This window comes from Micropterus salmoides, unplaced genomic scaffold, assembly GCF_014851395.1.
Source record: "Micropterus salmoides isolate LMB-PRFRI ecotype aquatic unplaced genomic scaffold, ASM1485139v1 Ms_hic_scaffold_16, whole genome shotgun sequence".
NCBI classification, from domain to species: Eukaryota; Metazoa; Chordata; class Actinopteri; order Centrarchiformes; family Centrarchidae; genus Micropterus; species Micropterus salmoides.
Window position 1 is genome coordinate 16,633,341 of NW_024040707.1, and position 14,595 is coordinate 16,647,935.

The window sequence follows — 14,595 nt, forward strand, 5'->3', positions numbered from 1 at the left end:
CCAGTAGTGCCACCTGTGTCTATTCTAGGCTGCCTGATCTAAAAGCAGGCCTGGAGGCCATTACAGAGCTGTTTACTCTGCAGAGCCCCTAATTAACACTAATTAAAACACACACATTCCATGTTATATGCGCACACCTTCTTTACACATGCGCACCGGGATATGTCTATAAGAAGAGTGTGAATGTGTGTGTGTGTGTGTGTGTGTGTGTGTGTGTGTGTGTCTGTTTGAATAATCTGCATGGCCACATGTGGCCTGTCCTGACCACACAGTCAGACTCTTCCAGAAGCAATTCATCACTTCATTCATCTGTGTTCGTGTCTCAGGTCATTAAATATTAACTACGTGCACACACACACACACGCACACACATATTCTAGGACGTTTGGCTTCTCATCCTACCTAATATGGCTGTAATTAGATGAACAGGAACAAGCAATGTGGTTCTTGTTAGATTAGCAGCGAGGACTAAACACACATTAGCCTTTTGGACCCTTGGCCACTAATTCGTTTTGAAAATATTTCTCTATGAGATTCAAACAGCATTATTAAGTACTGCGGAAGAATCTAAGTGGAAGCACCTACAGCATGTACTGTGCAACAGGACAGTGGTTTCGTCAGCTGCATTGTATATGATAGTAATTGACTATTCTCAATGACAGGTGTCAGCTCTGTAACTGTTGCATTGAAGCCAGCCCCACCCAGTCACACCTGCTAGTGTCAACACCTGAGGTCAAGGAGGGCCGTACACCTCAGCCTAGCCTTTAACTGCTCTAACCACTGGTCTGGTGTCTGTCTGAGCCTTTCTCCGTCCCACACTCTTCTTCTTGATCTCTGTCTCTCTCTCTGTCTCTCTCTCTCTCCGTCCCTCTCACCACAGTGTCAATGTTCTCACCTTATCTAAGCAGCTCTTCTCCAATTTAAGCTAATTGCTAACCTCTTTAATTCTAGCCACATCCTCTCCTGTGATCCTGACTGGCTCGTTTCCTCAGTCATTAGGCTTCAGCTCCTTATCTCAGCAGTGATGTCCCCAGGCCACTGACTACTGTAACTCCACTCCCCCCCTCCATCTTCACAGCTGACTCAGGCTTTTTGTGTCTTCCTCCCATGGCTGTCTCTCATTTAAACCAGGAAAGCCGCAACATTTTGGATGAGAGACGTGTGCATAGCTTTCCTTGGAATCATCTTCATCCCATGCGCAATCCCACCTCCCCGCTCTGCAGTCATGTCCGCCCTCAGGGGAAGTATCTCCAGTTAAGGGAATAAAGCCGAGCCTGTCAATATATCTGCACCCACTCTGTCTCTGTCTATCTCCCAGACAGCGGGCCTCACTGGAGTTAAGCTGATTGTTAACGTTAGTCATGTTATCTCTCTCCAAAGCAATGATGTTGGCAGGATGACAGCCTCTTCCACAGAATACACACAGACGCACAAACAAAGGACACATAGTCTTACTTACCCATTTACAGGCATGCACAAAGATGCATATTTGAGTGTAATTTTAATCAATGACATCTAAAATGAGGTTGCTTCAGAACGCCAGGACGCCTGTGGCCTTAAGCTAGGCAAAACACTCACTAACTGTTCTGACTAAGATTCGTCTAATCTAATTAAATGATAATCTGCAAATATGGATGACATTTGACAGACTTACAATGTTTTCATCAGGCACTCCGACTCACTCAATTTATGACCTGTCAAGTGTTGTTAGCGGCACTGTTTTTATCATCTTTGATGGCTTTCAACATGCTTTCCCCCCATCCAAGAATCCCTCAGCCTAATCATTCTAAGACCCCGAGAACATTTTAAAGAAACAAATAAGCAGTGTTTAGGGAAATAAATGGCTTAGTGTATGCGTGTTATAATTATGTATCATAAATTTTCTTGTTTATCTCCTTTTTTTTGCAGACTCAGAGCAGAATGAAGCTGATAGCGGATAACTACGAGGAAGATCACATACACCCCCAACATCATCCTCACCATTCTTACCACTTGCATCCAGGAAACGTGCATCACCGAAGTCTGCCGAGAGGGCCCCACCACGCCAACCACCGACCCCCTATGGACCAGGTCGTCCGCACCAACCATTTTTAAAGCTTGGGCTTGTTCTCACAAGTAGACGTTGTCTACTAGATGTTGTGGGCTCTCATCTTCTTGCTTTTAAAGTTGATGGAGTTTCACATTTGTCATCTCCACCACCAGTCAGTTGGGGTTAGATATAAAATATTTTCCCTCTCTCTTCTGCCTCACCTTCATTACTTCATATCGTTTAGATAAGCAGCCTGAAGGGGAAAAGCTGCCAAATCAGTGTTTTTGATCAGTGGGCTTTGTGTGTAAGATAAGTTTATATATTGCTCATCTCTCATACGAGCTCCTTCTCTCTTCATATCCAGACTGTCCTGAGGACAAACGTAATGAGTCTGTTTGAAGACAGCTGAAGAAGAACAAACTTTTGCTGCTGTCAGCACAAAGCGTTTGTGTGAGCATGCATGCTGTAGGTGTGTGCATGCCTGAATGTGTGCGTGTGTAGATGCACATGGCGATGCACACCTGAGTCTTTGTTGATACTGTGTACCCAGATGAAATCGCCAACGGGAGAAATCTATCTTAAAAGAAACAGAGATGATTTCATGAATTTAAACTCATCACAACTCTATTGTTGTGAAGAGGTTGTGATTGGGGGGATTCCAAGCTGTGAAGATGAAGTATGTGTGCGCGTATGTGTGTTTTGAGGTTTAAGACGAATACCTGGGGATTTCCACCTGAGTCTAAGTCCCCACATCTGTTCTATTTGATATGCACCATTACATGTTTTTAGACTTTAGAAATGTTTCTGAAACTGCTGTCTAAATTGGGAGTTAAACATGCACTGTGGTTCCCCTGTCCTTAATACCTCCCCAACACACGCACATGCATACAAACACACAGTCATCTCCATGCATCACGCCACACTTACCTTGGCAATATGTAAGAGGACGGGATAGCTGGTTTTAATATTATTTTAGCCTTTTTACGCCTGTGGAAAGATTTTTGATTCCTAAAAGAATGTGAGCGTCTGGAGTTGATTGACATCTATATGCACACTTTTCACTCAGAATCTCAGACACACTTGAGTTATATATTACAGTAGGGCATATTTTTACTTGAACATTTCCATCCTTTTCAACTACAGAATGAATCTACATCTAATTTTGAAGATTTTTGTGGCATTATGCTTAATATAATGCTATAATATTTGGAAGTTCAGAGTGGGGAAAAGAATGATATGAAACATAGTTTATCCTTTGAAACCACCCCGTAATCCCACAAGGACCACTTTTGAGTTCTAGCTGTGTAGTTATTAGGTTATGTTATGTTATGTTTTTCATCTGACTTGCTAAAATAATATTATTAAGCTATCAAGTCTCCACATTGTTCTATTGTATTGCAGAATACTTGCAACCACGGTAGGCCTCATATTAAACTGTGAGCTGCAGGGGGTCAATTTTTAGTATCACACATTACTCTCCTTCACTTTGCACTTATAAATATCGTTCCTTCATTATGGCTATCCAGCACTATTTTACTGCAGCAGTGTTTATAGTTTTTGACATATGAAACAGTAGCTCTCTGCAAATGATATTTAAACTTTTCAAGTTGGACTGAAAAACACCAGCAAAGAAAGTATATTAGGGTTGCTGGGAAATCTTGTTAAGAATGTGGGGGAAAAACAAAATAACTCATAAATCTGGGCCGATTGGCTGAATTATACTTTCTATTAAAGTTGATTTTTATGTCCATAAAAGGGAACTGTGATGGCTCACACTTTGTATGCAACATTTGAGGGAGAAAGTCGAATATGTTTTAAAAGGGGGCAAAATAGAAATACATTAAATGTAGGTTAGATAAAAGACAATGACCACTCAATTTGCAAATTGCATAGATTTAGCTAGGTCCGTTAACACAACGCATATGAATATGTGTTATCAATATGTCATCATCCCCTTCTGTTCACAAGCTATAGCCAAACTGATATTTATTTAGCTAAGATCTTTCTCCATTCTTGTGTGAAGCACACACGCTTCAAAAACAAAAGACCCTGTTGACAGAGGTCAGCCAATCACCCTGTGGCTTTTCCTCATATCTGATTTTTGACCCTAATGGGAAAATACGGCAAAGGTCAGGGTAAGGCCTCCAAGGTGTGTGTGTGTGTGTGTGTGTGTGTGTGTGTGTGTGTGTGTGTCTCTGCATGTGTGTGTGCTGTGCACTGTTGATGGGTGATGATGTCGGGTCACACAGTCTGGATGTCACTGACTGTTTTCCCTCTCCTTTAATCTCCCTCTTTCAAATGTGATTAATTACTGTTTGTTTTTCTTGAACACTTTGTTCTATCTCAACTCTAGTTTCTTTCACGTTACCTCTTCTCTTCCTTTCTCTTCTTTTTTACTATGCTTTTGCCACAATTTTTTTTTTTTTAAATCATTTCTCTACCGTCTTGACATTACTTTTCTTCCTGGTGTATTTTCTTCCCACCCACATTCTTTCTCTCCATGCCTCCTTGTCTCTTTCATTCTTTCCTTTGGTCCCTTCTGTCCCTCCATCTTTCCCATTTCAAATGTAATATCCAAGTGCGGCCAGGCCAGTGGTTCAGTGCATTGCCGGGTCCAGGAACGCCACTCGAAGGATGATTGATGATGATAATGATAATGATGATGAAGAGGGTCTGCACGCTCACCCTGGAGACCGCAGTGCCTTTCCAAGATACAGCTAGTGCCATGAATAACATAACAGTGACCACACATGCAATTTTTTTTGTTTGCATTTGCATTTGCTCAAACACATGCACACCCAACTGGCACATTAAAGACACGTAAGCACAAATGCATGCACTGGAATAGTGGACACACAAGCACAAGAACCTATTTCAAGGATTTCCAAGGAGCCAACCCTCATGTCATTCAAAGATCATGCTACAGTTAGTGTGTCCATCCCAATCCTATAACTATACTCCCTGTCCTCTACTTAATCTGTGAAGGACAGGTGAAATCTAATCAGAGGAGACAAGCACAGGAAGTGGATTTAGCCTCTTGAGATGCACACCAGGTCTGTGTCTCAGCGTGAAGTGTGTGCAGTTTGACGGGCATGTTGTGTTCATGTTGTTCTCATTTAGCCGTGCCAGCACCACTGCCAGATACTTGGCAGCAGCCTCGGAAGGAAATAGAAAACAGCCATAAAGTGTTTATCAGAGACAGAATTATACAACCTTTTTCTTTTAGGTTGTTGTTCTTTTTTTTCTCCAAGCCTAAACATGCTGCCTGCTTCAGGTTTATGAGAAGTAGCACATGGTATTTGGCCTGTTTGTGTCTCTGGGTGTATGTGTGTGTGTGTGAGTGTGTGTGTGTGTGTGTGTATGTGTGTGTGTTTAACCTGGCAGAATCAGTGGTTATAGGTCTGGCTCTGTTTACAGGGCCTGTCACAGCCATTCACTGCATGTTAGCATTTAGCATCGAGCATGTTCCATTGAAAGGCCATTATATCTATAGCTTAGCTGCTTAGGTGTTGCCTACTGAGTTTACTGAGCCTGTCACAACCATTCAGTCCAACCAAAGCCACTGTGGACTGCAGCCAAGGCCCTCGTGTTTTTCGTTCGTGTGTAGCGTTAGCATAGACTCTGCTTTGCCGAAGCCTAGTTTAGCATTATGCAGGCAAGAGCTTGGCTATAGTGAGCTGCCAGCTCATGCTAACCATTGTAATGTTAATGTCTGAGTGAATTAGCCTTCTTGTTAGCAGGGCTCTTGCCTGCACAGTTTCAGCCCTAAGGAAACCCCTTGTGTGTTTAGTTATTGGTTCCTAACAATCACATTGAGGAAAGCATTTCATGATATCATACACAGCTTTTCTGAATGAGGAACATGAACAGGATTGTTTTGATTAAAAGCCACAGGGGGTTTGGAGGAATATAAGGTTAGGCAATGAGACTGTACTTGTAAAGAAATAATCACTGAGTTTGTACAGTAAGTAGTTTGGTCTAAAAGGAAGCCGTTTTCAGCCACATATATGCAGTTTTTGGAGACTTTTGACATAAAATATCATTTAAACTGACGGTTAATGACGATAATGATAATAATAATGATGATTGTTTTTCCTCACAGGATGATGAAGAGGGAATATGGGCATGATGACCATCGCCATGGTAACCCTGCAACCATTTGTCCACAGTGAGTTATCGTTACATTTTTCTACTAATTTTAGAGATAATGTACTCCTTGCAATGGTGTAGTGCTGTATTTCCGCTCCGGATATGTTAATGATCTTCTACACAATAGGCTTCCTCAGTGGGCTCAAATAACCATTAGCCCGGGAACATTGATGGTACCACAATAACCACAGCATTACCCAACTCTGACACAAGAGAGTGTAATAGAATCCGGCTCCTTTTCCCATTGCTTATGAATTTCAGTCGGCTAAAGAGCCTCAGTTTATTCAGAGGTTTATGGCTGCCTTTCTGTGAAGTGCTCACATGCTGGTTGTGCCGCGTGCTGTGTGTGCACTCTGTGGCTATATAGGTAACTGTGTGGTATTAGACCTTTATACACCCAGCAGCCTAAAGCAAGCGTACCAGGGCCCGCAGGTGATAAAAACGACACAGTGAGAAAAACCAGAGATGGACAAGTCTGTCTCTCCGCACCCCACTTTCTCAGTCGTAGTAAAGTTTTACCGCGCTACCCCACCCTGTTGTGTGCCAGTGTGTGGGGTAGTTAATTACAATAGAACACAGAACAGTCATGAAGCATTTTTTTTAAGGCTGTAAGCTGAAAAAGCATAAAATGAAGAATGCAGAGTCATAAACGATAATTCCTGTTTTGGGGCTTTTATATCGAAGCCCCCCATAGACTCAGGATGCCTTTGAACACAGACATGCGGAAAGAGGTCTGTGCAGGGAGGGTCATGGTTTGCTTGGAGCTAATAGGTGTGTGTGTGAGACAAAGAGAGATTTAGAAATGTGAGATAGATAGATGAGATATAGATGGGAAAAGAGAGGGAAAGGGAAACTGTGCTTATGTATTTATGTGGGAACAAGAGAGAAAACCAGGCAGCATGGTATACTCATAGTTTCCAGTGCATCTCATTCTTTTCCTCCAGTAATCCACAGGTGGACCATCACAAGTAGATTCTGTCTCTAACCTCAATGACTTAGTAGTTGTGCACTTTGCCCTACTGCTGCTTTTGGGATTAAGAGTCCTAAAGCTTGTGTGTGAGCAAATGGTTGGTCTTCCTGCAGCGCAAAGCAAAGCTTTAACTGTGTTTAGCAATGATGTTTGTGTGTGTGTGTGTGTGTGTGTGTGTGTGTGTGTGTGTGTGTTTGTGTGTGTGTGTTTGTGCGTGTGTGTGTGCAAGAGAGCGTTGTTGAGCTATACAGTGCCGGAGCAGCCCACATAGCCTATAATCCAGTCCATGTGTGCTGAGAATGCAGCAGTGTCAGGATTCACCGTAATGAAACAGACCACACTGCCCCCTTTCTCCCTCTCTTTCCATCTCTCCATCTTTTTCCATCACTCCTGTTCTTTCCACCACTCTCCAGATTTCAGCTTGCCCTGCTCTAACATATATTCCTTCAAGGTAAACCTAGACTTGCATCCGTGACCGGCCTACTGCTTCGGTATCTCCAATCAGATATCATGATGGTGTGTGTATGCACGTGTGTGTGTATGCATGTGTGTATTAGTGCTTCTTATCCCAATCTAATAGAATAAGCCAGGCACATTAGCCTTTAGCACAGAGTGGTGTTGTGGCTAGCGATATCAGTGCTGCTCATCTATCCACTGCTGTTATTCTGGCAGTGTGCAATGCGAGCGCAGCTAACATGTATTAGCCGTCCTGTATGTGAGAACAGATGGGAGCCATTTAGCGGTGTGTAGCTACAGCACAATAAGGCCAGACCTAATCCCCATATCCTGTCCCTGAGTGAGCCCTCTCTAATATGAGCAAACAGAGATGACAGCACCGATAGACAAATAGCCTGGGATCTGCGTGTACGTGTGTGTATCGGTGCCTTTGCAGGCATGTATACTAGCTTTGATTGGTGTTTCTTATGGATAACCTTGACTCCCAGTGCTAGGCTACATTTTGAATTCCACACAACCATAAGTGCTGAGTTTGAGTTGGCAAGTTCGAGTTCTGAGCGTCCAGGTGTGGATTTGTATTGGTTAGCTATGGTTCTGTCTAAAAGGACACTGGGCTCTGATTGGCTCACTGTGGTTGTGTATGTCCTGCTGTTGATTACAGAGGTTTTGTTTACCCTCTTGGCCTCCCAGACCCCCTCTAATGAAATAAGAATGTCCTTTTGGACAGAGAGCACAAGAGAAGGGGGTTGGAGGAAAAAGTGAAGGAGAACATGGGGCCAAAAGAGTGAAGCAAAGTGGGGGGAAGAGGTTTTTTGGAAACATTATGCTTTTATCCCACCGTGAAGTTATTTGTACTGAATGAAGCGAAAAGAAGCTGAGAGGCTTTCCAAGTAGGGACAGAAATGTTTGTGTGTGTGTGTGTGTGTGTGTGTGTGTGTGTGTGTGTGTGTGTCTGAGTCTGTGTGTCTGTATGTGCATGCACGAAGGAGTGAGGTCTTGTTCAGGTTAAAACAAGTCAAAAAGATGGCTTTCATTTGCTCATGCTGTGTTTGTATGTCTACATTGTGTACTGTATGTAGTGTAGTGTGATGTAGTAAGTACCCCACTCTTGTGTGGATGTGGCTTAAGCAATTCTAGAAAAGGGAGGAAAGTTCAGTGGGAAACTAAAATAGGGTGGCAGGTTCTTAATCCCATTTGTTATTAAAACAATTTAGGTTAATTGTTACAGAAATGTTTGTGCCAGAACAGGCCTCAAAACTGACCCGACAACATATGAATCTCATGAACCCAAACTACAGCAACCATGAAAGCAAAGCAAGCAGGAAACTGTGAATTTGGTTGACCAAACGATAGATCCCCCCACACACAGCTATCTGTGGGAGGCCCCTGGTGGCCCCTCTTCTGGCTGTTGTGACTTTTGTGGGGAACCTAGTACATATAACTCCTCTATGAGGTGCTCGTCCTGTTGATCATACATAGATTTCATTCAGGATTTATCCTGATAAATCTGAACTTGATTACATTTCTTACTGCATACCATGCTGAAGAATACATATTTTAAAAGTAATCATAAATCCTATAGAAGTTTTTTTTTCTCTCTGAGGGTTTTGACTGAAATAAAAAAATGAAATGTAGACTTCATAGAATTTGTATTTCTGTAAAGTTTTATGAAAGTCAGAATGTAGGTGGTTTTGTCACATCACATCCTCACTGCTAAACTCATTCATGTCTGTAGACATACCAGGTCGTGGACATATTTGACTGAGGGACATACTGTAAGTTCTTCTTGTTATTGCCCGGCCCTCTGACATTTATTTGTTTTTTGCTGTTTTAGTACTTAGTACTAAATTTATTTACCTATACATGTACTCATTTGGCAGACACTTTTATCTGAAACGACTTACTTTTGAAGAACATACTAGCATTAACAAAGTAAGAGATCTACAAGTGACAGTATATACTAGTAAGAACTATGCGCATACGGCATCAATGGGATAAATACCTAGGGGATGAAGTAAGAGTTAACAAATAGTGCAACCAATACAAGAGAACTGTAAGGAGATAGAAGAAGAAGAGCACAGGAAGTGCATGTTACAGGTTAGGGGTTAGAGGTGTTATATATATATATCGTTTCCACAACACCCTGAAAAGATTTTTCCACAAATGTTTAATTTTATAATTGATTAAGTTAGATAACAATGCGTATGTTTTATTGTTGCACAATATATTTGACATATATTTGTACACAAAATTATACAAATTGGGGTCTTTTTTCAGATAGTTAGTTCCACTGATCTACAGACTACAAGGGCTAAGCCACTGCAAAAATGGATGGAAAGAAACCAAAATCTGGTGCACAGAAGTGTCAAGGCAGAGAAGTTTTGTCATTTGTTCTTATAATCATTGGCAGGTTTGCCAATATGACACAGAGAAGGTTGGACTTCTAAAACTGGACATTTATTTCTATTTGTTTGTTGTCTAATTCATTATTATCAATGATTCCTGATTTAAATCTAAATAAGTAGAAAAATATATTTTTGTTTCTCTGTGTTGTGACAGGAACAGAGAAATAGTTTAGTGTGGTGGATTTGTGGCTGCAGAACTGTTCCACTAATCTTAGTTTAAAGGATTAACTGGCAACATAGCTGCCTATGCATAGCTAACATTTTGTCCATAAAGTAGTCAAATAGTTTACAATGAGGATGTTTTTTTTTTTTTTTTTGTGGCTGTTTATTGATAAAGTATGTGTGCGCTCTCCTTGGTACTGAAGTTATGTTGTTTCCATTTGGCAGATTTTTGTGTGGATTATTGCCTTAGCTTCTAGGCCTCTTGTGTCTCTGTAAACTAGTAGTAAAGGCTGGTAACACTGGGCTGTGTATGGTGATCCTGATGTGGGTGTCTTATGAATATTCTTGCCCTGTTCAGCTTTGGCACTGGCAGACAAATCTCTCTTCAGTTATCTGTAGATCCTCTGGACAGGATACACAAACTGACAGTCACATACTGATATCATACTGTATGAGAGAAATATAAGAAATTCACTGTTGAGTAGCTACAAAAGCAATCTAAAATGATGTTGGGTACAACACAAGGTGTAAATATACCAGCAAAATCATATGTTCCTATATGAATATTTTACAGTGACATTAGAAATTGTGAACCAGAACGTGGTACTTTAAGTAGTAAGCATTTTCATCTCTTTGTAAGTTACTTAACTGTTCAGCAATATTATATTTATTTATACAGGGCTTAAAATGATAAACCATGAACTAGTGCTCCATTTTCTTTATGATTCAGAAGGTATACTTTTGACAATTTCTATACTGTGTTTCACAATATTTCTGATTATATTATTCAGTGACCCACAAAGTCCAGCAAACAAAACTCCACCCTCCTTCAACCAGTGGCCCTGCCCCTGCCTGCAGCGGTTGGTTACTCTTTTTTGTGTTCTCTCAGGTTGATTATGAAACCTCTAAACCAAACACTCTCACAGTGCAGATAATTGTTATCGGAATATAAAAATATGTCAGTATTGACTGTGGGAAATGACATAACCTTTCAGCGTCCACAATTTGACAATTATAATAATAGCAGTTTCCAGATTAGATGTGTATGCTTTTAATGCCACCTTGTTCACATTCCTTTTGACAATAAACAAAATGCCATGCTTTAAATGTCAGGTCTACTTAATTATCATTGGTAAAGTTTTAATTCAAGGTTGGCTTTGAAAGAAAAGTCTGCCAACGGCATCTAAAACGGTCGAGCTGGCCCTGCCACTTGTTCTGCGCTGTGTGCCAGGTTAGATCTCCATTGTAAACAACCATCACCTCGCGCATTAATTACTGCAAACTGATGACGCATATTTTTACACATCGCCTGAAGAAATATCTGCCCCATGTAATCAACACAGCTCAGTAAGTGTTAATTAATTAATACACTGGATATGCAGGACATTCAGGAGTTAATACAAAACAAATGGTTTAGTCTTTTTTAATTATTCTGCATAGGTTTTAGGTTTGTGTGTGAAAATGGAATAAGTTGGAGCCAGTGCCCAAAATCCCCAGGTTACACCTGTGTGTATGTGTAATCACTTATAAAGATTATGTTCACGTGTACATACATACCCGTGTGTGCATTTGGGGAATGTTTGGCTATGTGGGTAGCTCCTCACATGGGTGCAGCCGTGCTGTGCAGTATGTCTTTGGTGACCAGTGAACCACAGCTTGGAGGTCAGTAGAGGCGTCTGACCGCAGCTATCCCTCAGCCAGCTGTCAGCATCATCAGTCTGTGAGGTCAGAGGTTGTTCCACTGGACTGAACATGAGTGGAGAGAAGTTAATAACACAGCAACATCTGAGCATTGACATCTGTGTGCACTGTTTGGTTGTATCTATTTTAGTCCACCCTAAAGTCCATAAATACTATCAAAATGTTATGTATGTATGTTAAAAGTGCTCAGATTTTACTCACTGGTACAGTGGTTGATACATGTTTAGAAAAGCCCATTATTAGGCCATGGAGTAGGGAGGGAATTTGGCATTCTGCGGCAAATGAAAAAATCCAGTTTGTGAAAGGATACGTGGTTTGCTGAGATAGGGAGATAGGAGCTGAGTCAAATGTTTTGTTTACTGCATTTATACTGTGGCATACTGTGATTAATTTGACAATGCGATGCACGTTATTATTTAAGTAGATAAGTGGACAGCGGTGAGAGTTCCCTCACTGTCACTGTTGGCTTGTGAGGCTGTAGACAGACAGGACCCAGAGATGCTTCTTCAGCCCCAGCAGACAGAGGAGGAGGAGGAGGAGGTGGGGAAGGAGTTAGGAAGGAAGGAAGGACTGGCAATGTTGTGAGGAGGACAAGTTTATTAATGTTTTTTTCTTGTGGTTTTCTTGAAGTTGTATACAAGGGAGAAAAGTTAGGCACCTGATGTGTGGGTCATAAGGCAGTTTGTCTGAGTAAGCTCCCTTTCCCCGCCCACAACGCACTCATTACACACACCAAGACATGGCCACACACACAAGCGCTCGTGCAAACCTGCAAATGTTTGGGGAGACTAATATTTAGGTTTTGTAATTTTAGTTGTGTGATCACAGGTAAAAACCTATTCATCAGTGCTTATCCATGCAGTGACATTTTGCTTGTGTGCTCATCTAATCAGAATAAATCTACGCAGTCCTGTGTGGGCAACCCAGTAGGTGGAGGGAAGCACCAGCACATACAGATCTAAGGAGCTTGGCAGCCAGTTTATTGTATAGGCCCTACTTCTGCCTTCAGCCTCAGCTGTCCCTAACAGGTCTGCTGTCAATTTGAGAGCTGAAATGATGGTAGTGACCCTCATTTCAGAGGCCTGTCCTCATGGTCATCTAAGCCAGCCAAGTGGGACCAAATTCTGATTTGTCCTACGGCTGCTGATGGTGGCCTGAGTCAGGATCCTCTTGTAGCCATAGTGGGCCATGAGCCTAGACATTATCACTGCTTATGCTGTCCAGTGCCCAATGGTATTTTAGTTGCACTTTTTAAAATTAGTTTTACTTTAATATAATTTAGGGATTTCATTTAATTAGCAGTTTAGTCCAGTTTATAACAAGACACCACACAGAACATTTTGAATTCTGGGTCAAGTACACCTGCTACCTTTTGAAGATTTGTGTTTTATACAGTCTGGTTGACATCCCTAATTCAACAAATTTCAATATCAGTGCTGCCTCTCTCTCCTTTTGTACCGTACACTAATGAGTGCTCTGACCTCGTTAGCTATATGCTACAATGTGGTGCTTAAGTGTTTTTCCCAGTCATTGTTGATGGGGTTTTCAGTTCAAGTGTACAAACACATCCGCCAGAAGACAATAAGTGCTTACTTTTCTTTCTCTAGTATTTAATTGAAATGACGCAATAGTGTTTTCTCATTTTATGGCCACTAATTCACTGGCTTCGGTTCATAATTTCAAACATGCTGCAAGTAACTTGAACCCTCAAAACTGGGCTTGCTGATTGGCTGGGCATATACAGTACATTCAAATTTACATGGCATGGATGTGTGATTACTTTTTAAATTAATATTGAAACATTCAAAGTTTGTCAAAGTCTATAAGCTGAAATACTTTTACTGAACCACCTCATTCTCCCCTCTCTGTCTGAACATGCCAGGCGTGATTCAGTCTGTGTCTGTAAACTCCTCTCTGGTTTGCTGTCTGTGCTCAGCCAGCCCACAGTCATAAATCAGTACACCTCAAGCTGTCGCTATTTTTCACCTCTCTCTCCCTCCTTTTTTTCCCTCTCTTTATCAGTTATCTCCATCGCGTCTTCGAATGCCATTGCCATAAGATACATCCAAGTATTTCTGTGTCTTGCTGACACAGAGACCAAGAATAGATTAGAAATGATATAGGAAATTTTTTAAAAATGCAGATCTTAACATTGTGGTGGATGTGTGTGATTTGGAGGTCAAAATGGGGAAACTGATTGATTAATTAAGAGTTCTTAGTGTGCATGTGTGTGTACGAGAAAGATCAAGAAAGAGAGAGATTGAAACGATTATAAAGGTGCTTGTGAGCTTATGGAGAGGGCAGCACACAAAAGCCTTTCCCTCAGGTGAAACTCACACCTGGTGCGGCACTTTTGTTTGTGTGTGTGTGTGTGTGTGTGTGTGCACGTGCATGCCTGAGAGAGAAAAATCATTGTGCATAAGAGACCTCTCAGTGGGATGCTCTGGATTTCAGATGCCCTGTTCAAGCCGGATTACATCCCAAAGAGAAAGTCTGAACATCCACAAAGAGGTACTGATGGAGGGAGGTATAGGGATTTGGAGACAGAGAAAAAGGGAATGACAGCCTTTTGACTTTAAACCCGTTATTTTCCTCAGACTTCCTGTGCTCTCCTCTCTCTCTCATTAACAAAAACACACACGCATAGACACAGGCACATACAGACACACTCTAAAAGCACTAAAAATACCACACAGCCTCAGGCTCTGGGTAAGCCCTGTGTT

At 41.5% G+C, this 14,595-nt stretch overlaps 1 protein-coding gene across 1 annotated transcript in view; it reads left to right on the forward strand.

Moving 5' to 3' along the window:
- The window catches only part of LOC119905437 (ERC protein 2), a 164,690-nt gene that overhangs the window by 118,185 nt on the left and 31,910 nt on the right, over window positions 1-14,595 (forward strand). The window contains exons 18-19 of the mRNA XM_038722471.1: window positions 1,909-2,070; window positions 6,132-6,197. Coding sequence (XP_038578399.1) covers window positions 1,909-2,070; window positions 6,132-6,158 — 189 coding nt within the window. The 3' untranslated portion in view covers window positions 6,159-6,197. The remainder of the gene's footprint in view (window positions 1-1,908; window positions 2,071-6,131; window positions 6,198-14,595) is intronic.